Genomic DNA, 22382 nt, shown 5'->3' with positions numbered 1-22382 from the left:
GGGAGGGTAGCGCCCAGTTGTCAATTTACTCATAATTATACATGGATGCACAACACAGAAAAGATGCTACAGAATAGTTATTTCATGGAGATACAATTAGTTACTAAAGCAGATATGTTAGGAGAGATGACAGGTCATTATTCATGTGTATCTCTGTATTATCTGTTGATTGTGGTTGTCATCTGATTTTGGGCTATAGGGAGAACAGTTTTATAGAACTGGTATTTTATAGAGTTTTCCAAACTCCCAATGTTGAAGACCTATCCTCAGGATAGGTCATCAATATACAATAGGTGGGGTCCGACACTTGGCACTTGAATGGAAACTGAGCTGCAGTAACCTGGCACAGCCATTACACTTTGAACAGAGCTGTGCGTCCAGCTCCATTCAAAGTGGTATTTCTGGAACCGGTGGCTGCAGGGAAAAGCTGAGATGTGGGACCCCCACCAATCTAATGTTGATGACCTATACTTTGGATAGATCATCAATATCTGGAGCCCGGAAAACTCCTCTAAGAGTATCTACAAACAAGAATTTAGGCTGAAGGCTTATGCCGCACTATCATATGGCACGATGTAGGGGCTGTTTCCTATAAAGACACTATCAGCAAGCAACATAACACTTTCAGAAATACAGTGACATGCACTAGGATGTAGAAATACAAGTTAAAAAAATAACTATAGTAAACAGAAAATGAGTTCACAGCATAGACGTGTGACTAAGAATATGTTCTTATCAGCATTAAAGGGAACCTGTCATCAACTTTATGATGCCGTTACTAATGGCAGAATAAAGCAGAGACAGGTGAGTGGATTTCAGTGGTCTATCATTTAAAAGTAAAAAGTAAGTGGTTGCCGAGAACCAATATCACAATCATTGCAGACTAGGACTGGAAAGGAGTCGCAGCCACCTGAGAAGAGTTATGGTTATTCATTAATTTTTGCTCTCTCTGCCCATCTGTTGATGATTGACAGTCTTCTACCTAGTTTTCTCCCTCTCGGAGAGAACTGCCAATCATCATCAAATGGGCAGGGAGCGCAGGAGATTATGACTAACCAGGACTCTTCTCAAGTAGATTTGACTCTTTTCCAGGCTCAGGCTGCAATAATTATGATGCTGGTTCTCACTAACTTTTAGCTCTTGAGTGACACACCACTGAAATCAGCATTTCTGTCACTATTTTATGCTGCCCTCAGTGAGGTCAGCATAAAGTTGATGACAGGTTCCCTTTAATTTAACACACATAATCTTGGCAGATAGGCTTGCATGAACCGATGCATTTTTTTTTACATCATTCAAGCACTAAGCACATATATATATATATATATATATATATATATTTTATTTTATTTTTTTCCTTTTTACATGAAAGAATAGCTCAGCTTATTGTATAATTCCTTTCATTAAAATACATGTACGGATGGAATAGAGTTAACACTCCTGTTTTCTGAGAGTTATCTAATCTAAGCAAACACCTTTAATTACTTTTCAATGGCTTTTGTCTCAGGATAACACGATGAGTTAAGAAATTTGAGTTAAGAGCTGGAGTGCTAACCATTCTCCATCTGTATGCTAGCCAAAGCACTTACTGTAAATACTATATATTAAAATAATAGGCTAACCCGGACGCATTTCTTTTTCAGCCTTACAAACTGTTACTAATGTATGAACGCAATATTACATGCAGTTTCATACAATAGATAGGAAAACAAAGAGAGTAGACGTTCCTTGGCAATGAATTACAGTTTCCTCTGACATAGCTATATCCACAATGCACCAATTCACTGGAAAATGCACCAAAGGTTATGTAACAGATATATAAATGTTTAAAAAATACATTTAAGGAGACAGGGCATAAATAATGCCAAACAAAACCGATATTTGTCTATGAAAAATATGCAGTCATAGTCATATATATCACAAACATAGATCCATACAAAAAAAAAAAAGAAAAAAAAACTGCAAAAACTCCCAATTTTCATTGGGGACGTCCCTTAAATGTTTGGATCTAGGAAGTGGTGGGGAGACATAAAACAAAACTAAACAGACAAAAAAGTTTGGGGAAAAAAAAGGTGATGCTATTTTGGAGGGTCACACACTAGGGAGAGTGGGGTAAAAGGGAAGTTCCGTCTATTTCTCTAATAATACACATAATACACAGCCATGTTTTGTCCAACAAACATTTATGACTTAACCTACTGTGGTCAAAGGTGGCTGCAGGAAATAGATGTCCTTTCTCTACCTATGTCTGAGAAAAGAGTGATAAAACACAAAGACGAGGAATGCTCAGGCAATGAGCATTTACAGGAAGATGAATAATAAAGATGGGGGGCATGTCATGACCTGACAAAAAAAATCTGAGCATTCTAGGATGATGTTAGTCACCTAATATATCCATAGAAGTTTAAAATTCAAGATGGGGCAGCAGATGCATCAAATCCCAGGCCATACCTCAATATTAATTCCATCCCCAGATTATGTGACTATATAACTCCAGGTCTTAGTCATTTCAGATGCCATGAAAAATAGCAACTATGGCACCTGAGCAGTTAGACATAGGGAGGGAGCTCCTTCTGTCCACCAATTTGACCCCCACAGCAAAATCACTGGGTTCTGATCTGTTGCAAAGGCAGCCTTGGACCTTGTGATGGCTCCCAAGCCTGCCATAGGAAACTGACTGTTAAGCTCTGCCTGGAGAAGGGCTTAATAGGATGTATGTAAGATTCCCATATACTACAACAATATATTATTTCAGTCTATGGTATAAGAAAGGATCACATGTTCCCGAAGAGGACTAAACATTTATTTTTATTTTTTTATAACATTTTGGAAAAATAAAAAAAAACACAAAATTGAAAATGATCAAACGATCAGTTTCCCAATTTTAAATATAAAAATAAACTATAAAATATAAACATAACGGGTACTGCCACATAAAAAAATGTCTAACCCTTTAAATTCTAAAAATATTTGTGACTGTGTGGTGAATGCTGTACCGGGGTGTGTGTGTGGGGGGAGTGTGGGTGTTATCGGGAATAAAAAAGGCCCAATTTCTATTTTTTGTTCACTATCCTCCCCCTAAAAAAAATTGACTAAAACATAATCAAAAAGTCATATGTACCCCAAAATGGTACTAATAAAGACTACAACTCACCCGCAGAAAAAAAGGGGTTTTATTTGTTAAAAAGTACTAATAAAGTATGTCATAAAAAACACAAATTTGGTATCACTGTAATCATACTGACCCAAGCACACAGTGAACACTACAGTAAACACATTTTCCCCAAACGCAATACATGGTATTGGTAATGGTGAATTAATTGTGCCATTAAAATACAACTTCAAAAAATGTTTATATTGCTATATGAGCAGAAAAGTAAAAAAGCTATGGCTCTTGGAGGGCAGAAAGGAAAAATTGAAAATACAAAAACACAAACTGGGCTGGTCCTTAAGGGGTTAATGTAGACGCCAGACCCTTACATTAATCAGATCTCAGATCAAATAAAAAAATATATAATAATTTAGGGTCAGCCATCAAACACCTCTATTTACCGATCTCTGCTACCGGCTCCTTTCTTCTTCTAGGCACTACTGCACTCCAACTCCTGACACTGACCAACATCAGGACTCACAGCTACACAAAAACATCTGGGCGGTACCTAGCTGTTTAGTGTGCTGGGTCCTAAAGGGATTGATGTGGCTAGAGGGAGCTAAAAAAACACCTTTGTCATATATGGTACAAAGACTGCAATAGAATATATGATAGCTATGTGGGTCATGGCCCTGTTACAGATTTTGCACTTGGAGCCCTGGAGTTATGGCACTGAATATATATGACGCATGCTATAAATCTAATGGGAACTATGAGACCTATGTGATGGGAATGAACACTAAGAAATATCTGTACAAATGATATTTGTTCATGTTGGACTTTATCACACCACATTTCTAAAGACATGTTGGATTATCTACTGTAAAAAATTCGGGAGATATATATATCCCAACTTACCCACAGACTTTAATGGCCAAATATATGTCAATCGCATTAGTGGGGATCCAGCTATCAATACAGCTGCATAGAAAATGTACTGCATATCTCAAGAGTTAATGATAAATGTACAGGCATACAGATGTACTGTATATATCCAGACACAAATTTAGAGTGATTATTTTAGACTGTTCTGGCAAACACAATCATCAAAAGTGATGAGAACCTAGCCTAATAGGAATGATGCAACCAAATCTGCTGTGTTTAGTCTACAATGCATCTACCATAATTAGTATATATTATTTGGTATATTAAGTAAATGATCTTTAGTGACAGAGTGCGAACATCACCACAAGCACTCCAAATAAGAATATTATGCCTAAAGTGTAAGACAGAAATTATTTGGTTATACCATAATTCATTACAGCCATATGTCAAAACATTACACATTGTGAATACCATTTTGGTTAAAACTTATGTGCATAGGTATGATGAGGTAACCTCCAACCTGCCGACACTTTGACCCAGAGTTATTTCATATTGTTTGTTGGAATAATAAGGGACCACGGGATGACAAAAAAGGGTAATAAGCAAAGAGGGAATAGTCTGAAACCTTAAAAAATATCTCCACAAGAACCAGTAAATTTTAATTATTAATCTTTTATGTACTGAAGAGACAAGTAATGGATAATGATACTTCAGTATATACCGTATTAGTATTTAACACAATAAAAAAAATCTCTTAACTCACTGTTGTGTGAGAAGCCAGTAGAAAGTTGGTACCCTACAGCTACAATGGACACGCATAAGCAATCTACCTGTTCAAATGCTATAATTTGGAATACAGATGTAATGAGCATTACTGTGACTCACAAGCTTAGCAAAGGAAGTAAAAACATGTAGAAAATGTCCCACCTGGTAAACTATTATTGTGGCACAAGTTATGCTCAGTACAAATAAAAGCCCAGGTAACATAATTAGAACATCAAATCTACTATAAACCAATCTGAAAAATTCTGTATGTTGCTACTGATTGGACAGCAAAATGTATATATTTGGTAAATCCATTAAATCTATTTTGTACTATAGCATGAAAATCTGCAGAGCAATGGTCCTCATCAAATTTGAGGTTATTCCATAAAAGGAAGAAATATATGTTTTAAATATATACAGACTGATGAACATTACTCCAAATGCAAATCATAAAAACAATATGTATGTAGGCTAAGAGTGGCATAACGGTTTAAAAAATATATATCTGAATAATGTCCAGCATGTTAGAGCTTCCATAGACACTTGGCAAATCTGCCTAGTTATGCAGAAATTATATTTTAGTCAAGCAAGGCTAGTTTCCCACCAGCATTAAAATGATCCGACAGGCTGATCTGGCAAGCAGCGTTTCTTGTCCATCCGAATCCCCACGCTAATGCCGGAAAAGGTAGTCTGGCAAGGCTGTTCCTCTACCGGATCATTTTAGTGCTAGTGTGAAACTAACCTAAGCAAGTACGCCCACAAATGTCTAACAAGGGGCCAACTGCTGGCTCCATCCTTGTCTGGTGGTTGCTATGTGTTTTTTTTTTCTTTTGAATATTTTTTTTACAGTTGCCTTTATTATGGCATGGTCAGCAGAAATGTATTAATGTACATTATTGCATTTAGAAGCCACTAAGTCCATTCTGTAAGGCAATTATAAGAAGCCTTAGTGATACCTTTAGTGTTCTTAACAATCTTCCTACCTAAAATGCCTTAATAATAGTTATAATATAAATCTAAAGCAATATACTCATAAAATAAAACATTAGAGGATATTTTAAGTATTTAAGTGGGTTTTCTGTTTGTTATAGTTCTTTTTTTCTCAAAGTTTCCCGTAAAACCACTAATGTTTGGTGGTCATTATATTATGTTCCTTAAAAGTTCGACACAAGCTGATCCTGAAATACCAATAATACTTCCATTACTTTTAGTAATTTATAATCCAACTGCGTCTACAAATTGGTCCATTAATAAGTTACAGAGATATAATAAGTACTAACTGAATCAAGTCAGTTTAGGGAATGGAAACTTTATGATTCTTATGGTCTTCACTCCACATGTGTCTATGCCTTATTTTATTTGCCTAACATTGGTTACATTATTGATCTCCAACATCTACAGTGGTGACAAATTATATCAACAGATGGAGTCTTCTCTAACATGCTATAGAAATAAATAAAAATTGCCATTTGGAGTAAAGGATCATCAGTTGTACAATACCCCAAATCCACAATCAAAATTATACAGATACCCACAACTGACTTAAGAATGTACATGGTAGATTTGTACAGTAAGAAAGTAACTGAACAGATTAAGAGATGATATGCACATAGACATATACAACATTATTTTCTGTTGCCTGGTTATAGTCAACATGCAGAAAAAATATTTTGTTGACTCTGTCCATGTTTCTGCAGGTGACTGTGAACAAGGATTAGCCTATGCAGATCTGTCTTAATAAAGGCAGCCCCTCTGACATGAGCATTGGAGCATTCCATGCAGGGCAAGGGCTACTTTATTTATGTTTTTATACTGCTAGGCGGAGGCTTCCACCCAGCAGTGTATTCGGTGAAGTCACCGGCTCTGATGGCCGGGCTTTAGCGCTGCTCTAGTTGTTTTACAAGCTAGTTCAGCGCTAAAGCTGGCCCATTAGTGCCGGTGACGTCACTGAATACACTGTTGGGCGGAAGCCTCCGACTAGCAATCCCTATGGATAGCCCGGTACATCACTGGATCTCCTAAAAATGCCTTTGCCCTGCGCGATTCAGTGCAGGGCAAAGGAGAGATGCTCATATTAGGGGTTCTGCCTAGGTGAAAATGTGGGTATGTCCAGGTTCAGCTCTGAACCTGGACAACCCCTTTAATGGTTAAAAAGGAAGCAAAGATACTGTATGTATGTTTACAGGTTACCAGGGAAGGTCTTTTTGGCTTCCATGATATGCCTTCTTCTCCAGAATGGCTACAGAATTAGTGAATATCAAAATGTTTTTATGTTATTATTTGACTGGTAGCTTTATAGTGCACCATTCTTGTGTACTAGTTTAAAGTCTATTAGTGTCTAGTTATATGTAAGCCTAGACCATTACTGTAATGTGACCAAGACCCTGAGTTTACTAGGCCTTAAAAAAAGACATATATTTGCATGGCACATCTATGGAACATCTATCCCAGCCATGAACAGTGACTTGATTTGATCTATCTACGTATCTTTCAGATGTTACTTTGTTTAGGTCAGTTAAGGGAATTGTGTCACTATGAAAATCCGAAATATCAGTATACAGAGGCGTTATCTAGTTTAATGCAAATATGATCCAAATGAGCATGTTTCATGATGTTCTTTGCTAATCTGCTGTGTTTAGTAAATTGGTCCTGAAGAATAAATCTCCGGGACCATATTTATTTACTAGAAAGCAATATTTTTTCACATTAAGCATGTCCGGGACAAGGAAATCGTGTATCCTTAAAAATGCATGCATTAAAAAATAAGCAGAGACATAGTCGCCACAGTCTCACACGATCTGGCCACTGAAGAAAGTAGATGTATAATTATTTTGTGAAATCTATTTGTAAGATGAGTTCAATTTTCTCTGCAGACCTTAATGCAACTAACAAACATAATACTACTATAGAAATTAAATTGTGTTTACCAAACCGCCAAGAATGAAGAAGACCATAAAGAGACGGCCAAGGGTCGTTTTTGCATAAACATCTCCGTATCCCACAGTAGACATGGTCACCATTAGTAGGTAAACACACTCCCAATATGAGATGCTCTGTGAGTTTCGAAAGTCATCCCATGGGTCTCCAGAGTTCTCCACCTATACAGAAAACTCTAATTAGTACATCAACCTAAATGAGTAAAAAACAAGGCTGTGTATCTAATGCTATCAAATATGATACTGTCTGTTGAGCTGTGTGTGTATATATATATATATATATATATATACACACACAGTGGGATGCGAAAGTTTGGGCAACCTTATTAATCGTCATGATTTTCCAGAAAGTGTGCTATAATTATTTAAACAAAATTAGACAGGTGCATACATTTGGGCACTGTTGTCATTTTATTGATTCCAAAACCTTTAGAACTAATTATTGGAACTCAAATTGGCTTGGCAAGTTCAGTGACCCCTGACCTACATACACAGGTGAATCCAATTATGAGAGAGTATTTAAGGGGGTCAATTGTAAGTTTCCCTCCTCTTTTAATTTTCTCTGAAGAGTAGCACCATGGGGGTCTCAAAACAACGCTCAAATGACCTGAAGACAAAGATTGTTCACCATCATGGTTTAGGGGAAGGATACAGAAATCTGTCTCAGATATTTCAGCTGTCTGTTTCCAAAGTTAGGAACATATTGAGGAAATGGAAGACCACAGGCTCAGTTCAAGTTAAGGCTCAGGATAGACAGAAGCGACGAATGATGAGAACAGTCACAGTCAACCCACAGACCAGCACCAAAGACCTACAACATCATCTTGCTGCAGATGGAGTCATTGTGCATCGTTTAACCATTCAGTGCACTTTACACAAGGAGATGCTGTATGCGAGAGTGATGCAGAGGAAACCTTTTCTCTGCCCACCGCACAAAAAGTGCCGCTTGAGGTGGGCTAAAGCACATTTGGACAAGCCAGCTTCATTTTGGAATAAGGTGCTGTGGACTGATGAAACTAAAATTTAGTTATTTGGCCATAACAAGGGATGTTATGCACAGAGGAAAAAGAACACAGCATTCCAAGAAAGACACCTGACACCTACAGTAAAATATGGTGGTGGTTCCACCATGCTGTGGGGCTGTGTGGCCAGTGCAGGGACTGGGAATCTTGTCAAAGTTGAGGGATGCATGGATTCCATTCAGTATCAACAGATTCTGGAGACCAATGTCCAGGAATCAGTGACAAAGCTGAAGCTGCGCCGGGGCTGGATCTTTCAACAAGACAACGACCCTAAACACTGCTCAATATCCACTAAGGCATTTATGCAGAGGAACAAGTACAATGTTCTGGAATGGCCATCTCAGTCCGCAGATCTGAATATAATTTAAAATCTCTGGTGTGACTTAAAGAGAGCTGTCCATGCTCGGAAGCCATCAAACCTGAATGAACTAAAGATGTTTTGTAAAGAGGAATGGTCCAAAATACCTTCAACCAGAATCCAGACTCTCATTGGAACCTACAGGAAGCATTTAGCGGCTGTAATTTCTGCAAAGGGAGGATCTACAAAATATTGATTTAATTTATTTTTTGTGGTGCCCAAATTTATGCACCTGCTTAATTTTGTTTAAGCAATTTATAGCACACTTTCTGTAAATCCAATAAACTTCATTTCACTTCTCAAATATCACTGTGTGTGTCTCCTATATAATATATTTAACCGACATTTTTTATCGTAACAACCAACGATTTATACAGGAAAATCATGATGATTAACAAGGTTGCCCAAACTTTTGCATCCCACTGTATATATATATATATATACAGGGATAGAGGACTTATATATAAATTTATATTAAAAAAAATCTATATATATATATATATATATATATATATAAAGTGGGATGCGAAAATTTGGGCAACCTTGTTAATCGTCATGATTTTCCTGTATAAATCGTTGGTTGTTACGATAAAAAATGTCAGTTAAATATATCATATAGGAGACACACACAGTGATATTTGAGAAGTGAAATGAAGTTTATTGGATTTACAGAAAGTGTGCTATAATTGTTTAAACAAAATTAGGCAGGTGCATAAATTTGAGCACCACAAAAAAGAAATTAAATCAATATTTAGTAGATCCTCCTTTTGCAGAAATTACAGCCTCTAAACGCTTCCTGTAGGTTCCAATGAGAGTCTGGATTCTGGTTGAAGGTATTTTGGACCATTCCTCTTTACAAAACATCTTTAGTTCATTCAGGTTTGATGGCTTCCAAGCATGGACAGCTCTCTTTAAGTCACACCAGAGATTTTCAATTATATTCAGATCTGCGGACTGAGATGGCCATTCCAGAACATTGTACTTGTACCTCTGCATAAATGCCTTAGTGGATTTTGAGCAGTGTTTAGGGTCGTTGTCTTGTTGAAAGATCCAGCCCCGGCGCAGCTTCAGCTTTGTCACTGATTCCTGGACATTGGTCTCCAGAATCTGCTGTTACTGAGTGGAATCCATGCATCCCTCAACTTTGACAAGATTCCCAGTCCCTGCACTGGCCACACAGCCCCACAGCATGATGGAACCACCACCATATTTTACTGTAGGTAGCAGGTGTTTTTCTTGGACTGATGTGTTCTTTTTCCTCCATGCATAACGCCCCTTGTTATGGCCAAATAACTCAATTTTAGTTTCATCAGTCCACAGCACCTTATTCCAAAATTAAGCTGGCTTGTCCAAATGTGCTTTAGCCCACCTCAAGCGGCACTTTTTGTGCTGTGGGCGGAGAAAAGGCTTCCTCTGCATCACTCTTGCGTACGGCATATCCTTGTGTAAAGTGCGCCGAATGGTTGAACGATGCACAGTGACTCCATCTGCAGCAAGATGATTTTGTAGGTCTTTGGTGCTGGTCTGTGGGTTGACTCTTACTGTTCTCACCATTCGTCGCTTCTGTCTAGCTGAGATTTTTCATGGTCTGCCACTTCGAGCCTTGACTTGAACTGAGCATGTGGTCTTCCAATTCCTCAATATGTTCCTAACTGTGGAAACAGACAGCTGAAATCTCTGAGACAGATTTCTGTATCCTTCCCCTAAACCATGATGGTGAACAATCTTTGTCTTCAGGTCATTTGAGCGTTGTTTTGAGACCCCCATGTTGCTACTCTTCAGAGAAAATTAAAAGAGGAGGGAAACTTACAATTGACCCTCTTAAATACTCTTTCTCATAATTGGATTCACCTGTGTATGTAGGTCAGGGGTTACTGAGCTTACCAAGCCAATTTGAGTTCCAATAATTAGTTCTAAAGGTTTTGGAATCAATAAAATGACAACAGTGCCCAAATTTATGCACCTGCCTAATTTTATTTAAACAATTATAGCACACTTTCTGTAAATCCAATAAACTTCATTTCACTTCTCAAATATGACTGTGTGTGTCTCCTATATGATATATTTCACTGAAATTTTTTATCGTAACAACCAACGATTTATACAGAAAAATCATGACGATTAACGAGGTTGCCCAAACTTTCGCATACTACTGTATACATACACACACACAAGAAATCTACAGCACTCTGTAGACGGTGAAAAAACAAGTATATTTATTCACACATATCACAGCTATCACGTGTGAATAAAAACACTATTTTTTTCACCGTCTACAGAGGATTGCCGTGGATTTCTTGTATATTTATATATCAAGTTGAATGCTGGCACCTGGATTGCTACGTATAAGGAGTGCTGTCCTATTTTGGAAATATGTATATATATATATATATATATATATATACACACACATTTATATATAGGTTCTCTATCTCTGCATATACATATATATATATATATATATATATATACACATACTTCCAGCGCAGGGTATATATATATATATATATATATATTGTAGGAAGCTGCAAGGATCCGTCGTAGTCAAAGTGATGGGTGAGTGTCTGCTCCCCACGTTCCAGGCTGGGTCTTGACTGGCCTATAAAAAACCCAGCTAGCAGTGTCAGCTAGGAGTGATTACCTCTCTCTGACAGAGGAGCTCTGGATATCGCTGGTTTGGGAACTGAGCCCTGTGCTGGGCTGAAAAGCTGAGACCTGTGTGTTGGGAGAGCAGGCCACCTAAAGTCTGCATTTTAACTGCTGGAGGCAGAACCGCTGACAAGGTGACGTTGTTTTGTTATGCACAAACTTTCTACTTGGTGTGAACAAACACCAACCTTGCAAAGAGTGTTTTTGTTTGACCTTATGTGGGAATAAAAACGGACATTTGAATTACGTACTTGTAGTTTGCCTCTGTACTGCACCCGCTTATCCCAACTACAAGAGCGAATCCCCACAATTGGTGGAGAATGTGGGCAATGCAGCGAGGCTGGCGTGAAGGCCGAAATATTTTTGTTTTTCCAAGCACAGTTGTATGTCTTACATCAACCCAGCGAGATTACAACCCGTGTCCCTCGACAAAATGGAAGTTGTCATAAAAGCCCTCGTGGAAGCTAACCTGCAACAGCGGGTGGCCAATAAGCAACAGCAGGAAACAAACCAGCTGCTGTTACAACATGTGATGGCTTAACAAGCAGCAGGAGCATCCCAGAGCATCCACCATGCCTGGAAAACGGTCCGTGCAGCGATCCCCAAATGACACCCGCAGACGACGTCGAGACCTATTTGGCGATCTTCAAGAAGGTAGCCGTGAAAGAGACGCTACCCTGGGAGCAATGGGCTGAGGTCATCGCTCAGTTCCTGGCTTCTGGATCCCAGCAGGGATGATCAAGCGGCTGATTACCCAACAGTAAAGGGTGAGATCCTGGCAAGACTGGGGGTGAATGTATTAGTCCGGGCCCTGCGGGTGCATCAGTGGGAGTTTAACCAATCTGAGCCCACGAGGCCCCAGCATTATACCGTATTTCACCCACTGCTATGTTGGACCATCTGTTGGCTGATGTGTTCTGGAGGGCTTTGCCGTACCCCATCCAGCACTGGATCGGCCAGGTGTCTCATGATAATGCCCTTGAGATTGTGGACCTGGTGGAATGCTATGAGGCTACCAGGAATCTGAAAGGGGGTTCGTTTGGGAGGGGGGCAGCCAAACCCAAGCAATCTCCATCCCAGACCCAGAGACTTGTGCCAACCAAGCCCGCCTGAGGTGTACCCCCCGTAGACCCGGCTCGATACTATGCTGTCAGGAGCCTGGCCATGTGCAGCCAGCCAGTAGCAGGGCAACACATGAGGTGCACAGTTGACCGATGAGGGGCCAAATAATATAACACACAGTTCATCAGTTTACGCACGGTTAGCAGATAGCCTCCCTGGGCTGGCAGCACAGTGTTGAGGTAGACAGCACGAAATCCTCTAGGGCACGCTCTGTGGTAGGCAGCATCAGCCAAGATGGTGGTTGAGGTACCCTTGATGTTAAGGGTGCTTAGGGTGCTTGTTGCGGCTGAGTCCCTTGATGGTTTTTGTCGTGATGCCAGTACCGTTAATGGTGGTACAACCAGTAGTAATAATGAGGTAGACAGTGGTAAGATGCAACTCACAACTTTTACTTTGGATGTCTTTTGGTTGCAGCAGTACAATTATGCTATGTATGTATAGATGGTACAAAGTTAATTCTGCAAATCAACAGTTTCTAGGCTGTTTATGTTTCTTGGTTTTGGAGCAGTGGGTTATTTCAATGTCAGTGGAACTTCTGGTGAGGTTGCCACAGACTATGGTATCCTTCACCTAATATATCCCAAAGGTCCTTTATGCCTGGTTTATGGCTTTTATCCTTTGGATGAATTTGAATCTGTCCTTTTCTCTTTTCCCTTTCTGGACTAAAACTTCTCTTTAGAGCTGAAGTGCTGGATCTGCACCTTTTCACTCTCTGTGTCAATATTCTCACTGATCTCCACACTGACCTGTCTCTGTCCCCACTCTATTCTACCTTCACTCATCTGTCTCACTAGGCCTGACCTAGGTATATATAGGACCTGAACTGTATCCCCATCTAGTGGTGGGATGTATAAATTGCACCTAATAGGCCTGTTAACAGGGATTTTGCAGATACACAAATGCAAAGTTATACCATATTGTACAATGCAATTGTTAAGATCAAAAAGTACTTTTAAGCAGTGCCCACACACACGTAGTGGGACACTGCACATGTAAGGGCTGACTGTCCCCAATGGGGAAAACCCATGGAGACTAACTATGGATACCGCAACTCGTTGTACGCCAGGAAGCTATGTGCATCAGGTATCCCAGAGACTATAGACAATAACCACCTGAGCTAGGTAGAAGTGGGAGACACTCTGGCAGTGGCTTTGTTGGACTCAGGGAGTCTGGTGTCCCTGGTAACAGCTACCCTGGTGAGGCCAACGAGTATCCTGGCAGAAGAATCTGGGTTGTGTGCATACATGGAGATTTAAAGGACTATCCCACCTCCCTGGTGTCTCTATCCACAGGAGGCGGCAAGTGGACCCACGAGGTGGCTGTTGCCACCATTTTACCTTATGAACTAATAATAGGGAGAGACTTTACAGGCTTCCCGGTCCTGTGGCCAGCTGTGAGAGTTGTTGATGCCACTGAGTCAGGGGTAACTTCAGCAGAGTGGCCTGGCTCAGGCGGGAGGCCGGAACCCTGAAAACCCAAAGCCGAAGTGCCAGCAGTAGGGGTGACCGCCACTTTGGTGGAAGAGGGGGAAACAACCCCACTGAGTGTGTTGATAGGAGAAGTTGAGGTCTTGCCACCGTGTCCTGAATTTCAGAACCGCACAACACCAGGACTCAACCTTTTCCTGGGTCTGGGAGAATGTGGTAATAATTGATGGTGAGCCACAAAAACTTGGGGCCGAGTCGATGTTTCCCTGTTTTGTTGTTGACCAGGAAATGCTGTATCGGGTAAACCAACTATGGGGTGATCATATTGAACAGCTGGTGGTGCCCAAGGCGTATCGCAAGCTCATATTGGAGCTTGCCCACCAACATGTTCTTGGGGGTCACTTGGGATGGCAGAAAACGCAGGACCAGATACTACAGCAGTTTTACTGGCCCCGTGTCTTCAGAGAGGTAGAAGAGTTTTGTAAGTCTTGCCCAACCTGCCAGATAAATAGCCCCCAGCCACATTTTCAGAGCCCTCTGGTGCCCCTCCCGATTATCGAGGTCCCGTTTGAGCAAAATCGCTATGGATCTCATAGGCCCAGTACCTATGTCAGCTAGAGGGCACCAACACATCTTGGTCGTCCTCGACTACGCCACTCGGTACCAGAAGGCGGTGCCACTGCGACATACATCAGCCAAACTTATAGCTAAGGAGTTAATGGAGATGTTTTCCCGAGTGGAACTATCTAAAGAGGTTCTGACTGACCAAGGGACCCCTTTTATTCTCAAGGTCATGAGGGAACTCTGTAAGTTGCTCCACATAAAACAGCTTTGGACGTCTGTGTATCATCCGGAAACGGATGGCCTGGTATAGATTTAATCAAACATTAAAAAACATGTTAAAAAGAGTGGTGTCTAAGGATGGGAGGGACTGGGACCTTCTTCTGCCCTGTCTCATGTTCGCAGTGCAAGAGGTGCCCCAGGCCTCTACTGGGTTCTCGCCTTTCAAACTGCTATACAGCAGACATACTCGCGGTCTGTTGGACATAGCCAAAGAAGCATGGGAACCACAACCCACACCGCACAAAAGTGTTATTGAGTATGTCACCCAGATGCAAGGACGGATGGAGACGGTGTTGCCTCAGTTCAGGTAGCATATGGAGGCAGCGCAGCCAGCCCAGAGTAGGGTCTATAATCGTCAGGCTTTAACCCAGGAACTTTAACCCGGGTTTTGGTACTGGTACCAACCGTAGACAGTAAGTTCCTAGCTAGGTGGCAGGGGCCCTACAAGGTACTCGAGAAAGTGGGAGAGGTAAATTACAAGTTACACTAGCCAGGGTGGCGAAAGCCGGAGCACGTGTACCATGTGAATTTACTAAAACCATGGAAAGATAGGGAGTCCTCTATTGAAGACAGCCCGCGGCCAGGTTTTGTTGGAGAAAATGTTCAGGCTCCTCGGTCTGATGCAAGAGAAGCAGTTGCCACAGTAAAAATTGCTGACAGCCTCTCCTCTCAACAGGTTCAGGAATCCAGGGAGTTCATTAGTCAGAACACGGATGTGTTCTCAGACCTCCCTGGACGCACTTACATAATCCAGCATGACTGTCACTGAGCCTCAGGCAAAAGTCTGGTTAAAACCATACCGGGTACCCGAGGCTTGGCGACAAGCCATCGCAGAGGAAGAGCAGCTAATGCTGCAACTAGACTTCATTGAGGCTGGACTGACCGCTAACCCAAAGAAATGAGCAATGGGGTTAGAGGAAACTAAGTACCTGGGGTATGTCATTGGACGTGGAGTTATCAAACCCCAAGTGAATAAAATTGAGGCGATTCGGAATTGGCCCCAACCTGTCACCACAATGCAAGTAAAGTCTTCCTGGGAATGCTGGGCTATTATATGAGGTTCATTTTGCCACTTTAGCTCTTGAAGGGACAGTAGTCCGTGATGGTCCGCTGGAATGACAAGGCAGAAGAGGCTTTTTCTGCGTTGAAGTCGGTCCTGTGCGGGTCACCGGTTTTGGTGACGCCCGACTTCAAGAGGGAGTTTGTGGTACAGACCAATGCCTCTAAAGTAGGCCTCGGAGCTGTACTTTCTCAGAAAATGAATGGGGAGGAACATCCCGTTGTTTTCCTGAGCCGTAAACTCACCCCGGCCAAGACCAGGTACAGTATAGTGGAGAGTGAGTGCCTGGCCATCAAGTGGGTACTCGAGTCTCTCCGGTATTATCTGTTGGGGAGAAAGCTCCGTCTGGTGACTGACCACTCCCCTCTCAAGTGGATGAGCCAGGCCAAAGAGAGGAATGCTCAGGTCACCAGATGGTTCTTGTCATTACAGAACTTCAAGTTCTCAGTGGAACACAGAGCAGGCCGCTTACAGGGAAATACTGATGCCCTGTCCTGGGTACACTGTCTGGCAAGTGTTCACCCCCTCAGGGTTGAACAAAGGGGGGAGGTATGTAAGAAGGCGCAAGGGTGCATCGTGGATGGAAGGTATGTGTCACCGAGGTTCCTGGCCTCGGTGAAGTAAGAGCAGGTATTTTCAGGTATCAGCGGCAGCTAATGCTTATTGACACTTTGTTATTTTAGTATGGCTGTATAGCTGATTCGGGACAGCTGTTACTGGGAGTAGTCAAAGTGATGGGTGACTACTCCCCACGTTCCAGGCCGGGTCTTGACTGGCCTATAAAAAACTCAGCCAGCAGTGTCAGCTGGGAGTGATTACCTCTCTCTGACAGAGGAGCTCTGGCAATCGCTGGTGTGGGAACTGAGCCCTGTGCTGGGCTGAAAAGCTGAGACATGTGTGTTGTGAGAGCAGGCCACCTAAAGTCTGCATTTTGACTGCTGGAGGCAGAACCGCCGACAAGGTGACATTGTTTTGTTATGCACAAACTTTCTACTTGGTGTGAACAAACACCAACCTTGCAAAGAGTGTTTTTGTACCATATGTGTAAATAAACAAGGACATTTGAATTACGAACTTGTACTTTGCCTCTGTACTGCACCCGCTTATCTCAACTACCAGAGCGAATCCCCACAAAATATACAGTACAGACCAAAAGTTTGGACACACCTTCTCATTCAAAGAGTTTTTTTTATTTTCATGACTATGAAAATTGTAGATTCACACTGAAGGCATCAAAACTATGAATTAACACATGTGGAATTATATACATAACAAAAAAGTGTGAAACAACTGAAAATATGTCATATTCTAGGTTCTTCAAAGTAACCACCTTTTGCTTTGATTACTGCTTTGCACACTCTTGGCATTCTCTTGATGAGCTTCAAGAGGTAGTCACCTGAAATGGTTTTCACTTCACAGGTGTGCCCTCTAAGGTTTAATGAGTGGGATTTCTTGCCTTATAAATGGGGTTGGGACCATCGGTTGCATTGTGGAGAAATCAGGTGGATACACAGCTGATAGTCCTACTGAATAGACTGTTAGAATTTGTATTATAGCAAGAAAAAAGCAGCTAAGTAAACAAAAACGAGTGGCCATCATTACTTTAATAAATGAAGGTCAGTCAGTCCGTAAAATTGGGAAAACTTTGAAAGTGTCCCCAAGTGCAGTCACAAAAACCATCAAGCGCTACAAAGAAACTGGCTCACATGCGGACCGCCCCAGAAAAGGAAGACCAAGAGTCGACCCCAGGAAAGGAAGACCAAGAGTCACCTGTGCTGCGGAGGATAAGTTCATCCGAGTCACCAGCCTCAGAAATCGCAGTTTAACAGCAGCTCAGATTAGAGACCAGGTAAATGCCACACAGAGTTCTAGCAGCAGACAAATCTAACAACTGTTAAGAGGAGACTGTGTGAATCAGGCCTTCATGGTAGAATATCTGCTAGGAAACCACTGCTAAGGACAGGCAACAAGCAGAAGAGACTTGTTTGGGCTAAAGAACACAAGGAATGGACATTAGACCAGTGGAAATCTGTGCTTTGGTCTGATGAGTCCAAATTTGAGATCTTTGGTTCCAACCACCGTGTCTTTGTGCGACGCAGAAAAGGTGAACGGATGGACTCTACATGCCTGGTTCCCACCGTGAAGCATGGAGGAGGAGGTGTGATGGTGTGGGGGTATTTTGCTGGTGACACTGTTGGGTATTTATTCAAAATTGAAGGCATACTGAACCAGCATGGCTACCACAGCATACTGCAGCGGCATGCAATTCCATCCAGTTTGCGTTTAGTTGGACCATCATTTATTTTTCAACAGGACAATGACCCCAAACACACCTCCAGGCTGTGTAAGGGCTATTTGACCATGAAGGAGAGTGATGGGGTGCTGCGCCAGATGACCTGGCATCCACAGTCACCGGACCTGAACCCAATCGAGATGCTTTGGGGTGAGCTGGACCGCAGAGTGAAGGCAAAAGGGCCAACAAGTGCTAAGCATCTCCTGGAACACCTTCAAGACTGTTGGAAGACCATTTCAGGTGACTACCTCTTGAAGCTCATCAAGGGAATGCCAAGAGTGTGCAAAGCAGTAATCAAAGCAAAAGGTGGCTACTTTGAAGAACCTAGAATATGAAATATTTTCAGTTGTTTCACACTTTTTTGTTATGTATATAATTCCACATGTGTTAATTCATAGTTTTGATGCCTTCAGTGTGAATCTACAATTTTCATAGTCATGAAAATAAAGAAAACTCTTTGAATGAGAAGGTGTGTCCAAACTTTTGGTCTGTACTGTGTATATATATATATATATATATATATTTATATATATATATATATATATATATATATATTGTGGGGTTTTCCTCTGGTAGACGGGCTAGTATAGAGGCAATAATAAAGTCTTTAACTTAAACAGTTCGGTGTTTATTTGCACATAAGGAAAAACAAAAATGACTGTTCACAGTCTTAGTGTTTGTTCACATTATGCAATGTCCATAGAAGCAAATATTCAACTGGTTTAGCAGTTTTCCTCCCGCAGTCCACAGCAGGCTTTAGTCGCCTGTTTCCCGGCATGCAGCTCTCAGCCCTTTAGCACGACAGATTCACAGGTCCCAAAACACAGAGATTCCCCAGCTTCTCTGTCAGATGGAGGATAAACCACACCCAGCTGAGATTTCTAGCAGTTTTTTTGTTATATAGGGCAAAAAGACCCGGCCTGGAGCGTGGGGAGCGGCCACCCACCCAGAACTTTGGCTACTCCAAGTTAGAGCCGGCTCGGATCAGCTTTACAGCCATACTAACAAAAACTAGCTGGCGCTGACACATAAAACTACCGGCTCTTACCTTACCGAGGCCAGGAATCTCTGTGACACATACCTTCTATCAATGACGGCCCCTTGCGCCTTCCTACATACCTCCCCCCTTTGTTCAGCCCTGAGGATTGCCAGACAGTGTACCCACGACAGGGCATCTGCGTTTCCCTGTAACCTGCCTGCCCTATGTTCCACGGAAAACTTGAAGCGGAGAGACTCAGGTGCCCACTTGATGGCCAGGCACTCTCTCTACACTATACAGTACCTGGTCTCGGCTGGGGTAAGCTACCGGCTCAGGGAAACAACAGGATGTTCCTCCCCATTGATGTCCTGAGAGAGTACAGCTCCGAGGCCTACTTCAGAGGCATCGGTTTAAACCACAAACTCCCTCTTAAAGTCAGGCATCACCGATTCCGGGGACCCACACAGGGCAGACTTCAAAGCGGAGAAAGCCTTTTCCGCCTTCTCGTTCCACTGAACCGTCACTAACTTGCATCCCTTCAAAAGGCCTGTCAATGGTGCGGCGACTGTAGCAAAATTGGGGACAATCCTCATATAGTACCCCACCCTACCCAGGAACGATTTTACTTGTCGAGTACTGACGGATCGGGCCAATTCCTAATTGCCTCAATTTTGTTCACCTGAGGTTTGATGGTTCCATGCCCAATTACATACCCCAGGTACTTGGTCTCTTCTAACCATATGGTGCACTTTTTTGGGTTAGCGGTTAAGCCAGCCTTCCTAAGGGAGTCCACTACAGCCTGTAATTTAGGTAGGTGACTTTCCCAGTCGGTGCTGTGAATAACAATATTGTCCAGGTACACCGAAGCGTACCGACAATGTGTACGGAGTACAATGTCAATTAGCCTTTGAAACGTGATGGGAGTGCCATGTAGACTAATGGGTAATACCTTGTACTGATACAGCCCCTCTGGCGTGATGAAAGCCGTTTTTTCCTTGGCAGCCTCCGTTATGGGTACCTGCCAGTACCTTTTGGTGACGTCCAATGCAGAAAAATACCGGGTTTGGTCCAACTTCTCAATAAGCTTATCCACTCGGGGCATGGGATATGCGTCAAACTTGGACACCTCATTCAGTTTGCGGAAGTCGTTACAGAACCGCAATGTTCCGTCCGGTTTGGGTATTAAGACTATCGGACTGGCCCATTCACTTTTTGACTACTCGATGATACCTAGCTGGAGCATTAGCTGCACTTCCTCCGCAACGGCTTGTCGTTGAGCCTCGGGTACCCGGTATGGTTTTACCAGACTTTTGCCTGAGGCTCAGTGATAATGTTATGTCAGACTATGGAAGTGTGTCCAGGGAGGTACGAGAACACATCCATGTTCCGACTAATGAACTCCATGGCTTTCTGAGCCTGTTTAGAGGAGAGGCTGTCAGCAATTTTCACTATGGCAGTGGCTTCCCTTGCTTCTGACAGAGGGGCCGAAACCACTTCCCCTAGGAACCCTGGTTGTGGGCTGTCTTCCGCAAAGGTTTCCCTATCTTTCCAGGATTTGAGCAGATTCACATGGTACACCTGCTCCAGTTTTTCCTCCCTGGCTGGTGTGCCTTGTAATCCACCTCTCCAATTTTTTCAAGCACCTCATAGGGCCCCTGCCACTAAGCTGGGAACTTACTGTCTACAGTTGGTACCAGGACCAATACCCAATCAAAAGTCCGGACCCGAGCCTGCCGATTATATATCCTACACTGAGCTCGCTGCACTGCCTGCGTATGTTCCCTAAACAGAGGTAAAACTGTTTTCCATCCGTCCTTGCATCTGGATGACGTACTCAAAAACACTTCTGTGCGGTGTGGGTTGTTGTTCCCACGCCTCTTTGGCCATGTCCAACAGACCGCGAGGGTGTCTGCCATATAGCAGTTCGAAGGGCAAGAACCCAGTAGAGGCTTGGGGCACCGCGAACATGAGATAGGGCAGAGGAAGGTCCCAGTCCCTCCCATCCTGAGAGACCACTCTTTTTAGCATATTTTTTTATGTTTGATTAAATCTCTCTACCAGGCCATCCGTTTGCGCATGACACACGGATGTCCATAGCTGTTTTATGTGGAGCAACTTATAGAGTCCACTCATGACCTTGGACATAAATGGGATCCCTTGGTCAGTCAGCACTTCCTTAGGCAGACCCACTCGAGAAAACATCTCCATTAACTCCTTAGCTATGAGTTTGGCTGATGTATGACACAGAGGCACTGCCTCCAGGTAGCGAGTGGCGTAGTCGAGGACAACCAAAATGTGTTGGTGTCCTCTAGCAGACTTCGGTACGGGACCTCGATAATCGGGAGGCGTACCAAGGGACTACGGAAATGTGGCTAGGGGGCTCGTTATCTGGCAGGTCGGCCAAGACTTTCAATATTAATCTACCTCTCTGAGCACACTGGCCCAGTAAAACCGCTGTAGTATCTGGTCCTGCATTTTTTGCATTCCCAGATGACCCCCGAGAACATGCTGGTGGGCTAACTCTAACGCGAGTTTGCGATAAGCCTGGGGCACCACCAACTATTCAATGGATTCGCCTTGCAGCTGGTTTACTCGATACAACATCGCTTGATGAACCATAAAATGGGGAAACACTGACTCTGTCCCCGGTTGTTTTTGGTTCCCTATTTATTATTAATACATTTTCCCAGGCTCGGGATAGGGTTGGGTACCGATTTTGTGCAGACATTAAAGTCGGCTAGCTCTGGACCTGGTGGCAAGTCCTCCCTGTCTCCCACCATCACACTTTGCGAGGTTGTCTACCCTCTTACACCAAAGTGGCGGTCACCCCTACCGCTTGCCCTTCAGACTCAGGTTCAAAGGGTTCTGATCTCCCCCCTGAGCCGGGCCACTCTGCTAGGGTCACATCTGTCTCACGGTATCGGTAACTTTTGTGTCCGGCCATAGGGGTAG

At 42.6% G+C, this 22382-nt stretch overlaps 1 protein-coding gene across 3 annotated transcripts in view; it reads right to left on the bottom strand.

Moving 5' to 3' along the window:
• KCNMA1 (potassium calcium-activated channel subfamily M alpha 1) overlaps nt 1-22382 on the bottom strand; it is a 731805-nt gene that overhangs the window by 379265 nt on the left and 330158 nt on the right. For all 3 annotated transcript variants that reach the window (XM_044299035.1, XM_044299036.1, XM_044299034.1), the window contains exon 8: nt 7669-7839. In XM_044299035.1, coding sequence (XP_044154970.1) covers nt 7669-7839 — 171 coding nt within the window. The remainder of the gene's footprint in view (nt 1-7668; nt 7840-22382) is intronic.

The sequence above is a fragment of the Bufo gargarizans genome, chromosome 6, assembly GCF_014858855.1.
Source record: "Bufo gargarizans isolate SCDJY-AF-19 chromosome 6, ASM1485885v1, whole genome shotgun sequence".
NCBI lineage: Eukaryota > Metazoa > Chordata > Amphibia > Anura > Bufonidae > Bufo > Bufo gargarizans.
The sequence above is the reverse complement of the archived record's forward strand: the minus strand, read 5'-3'. Positions and strand labels throughout refer to the sequence as shown.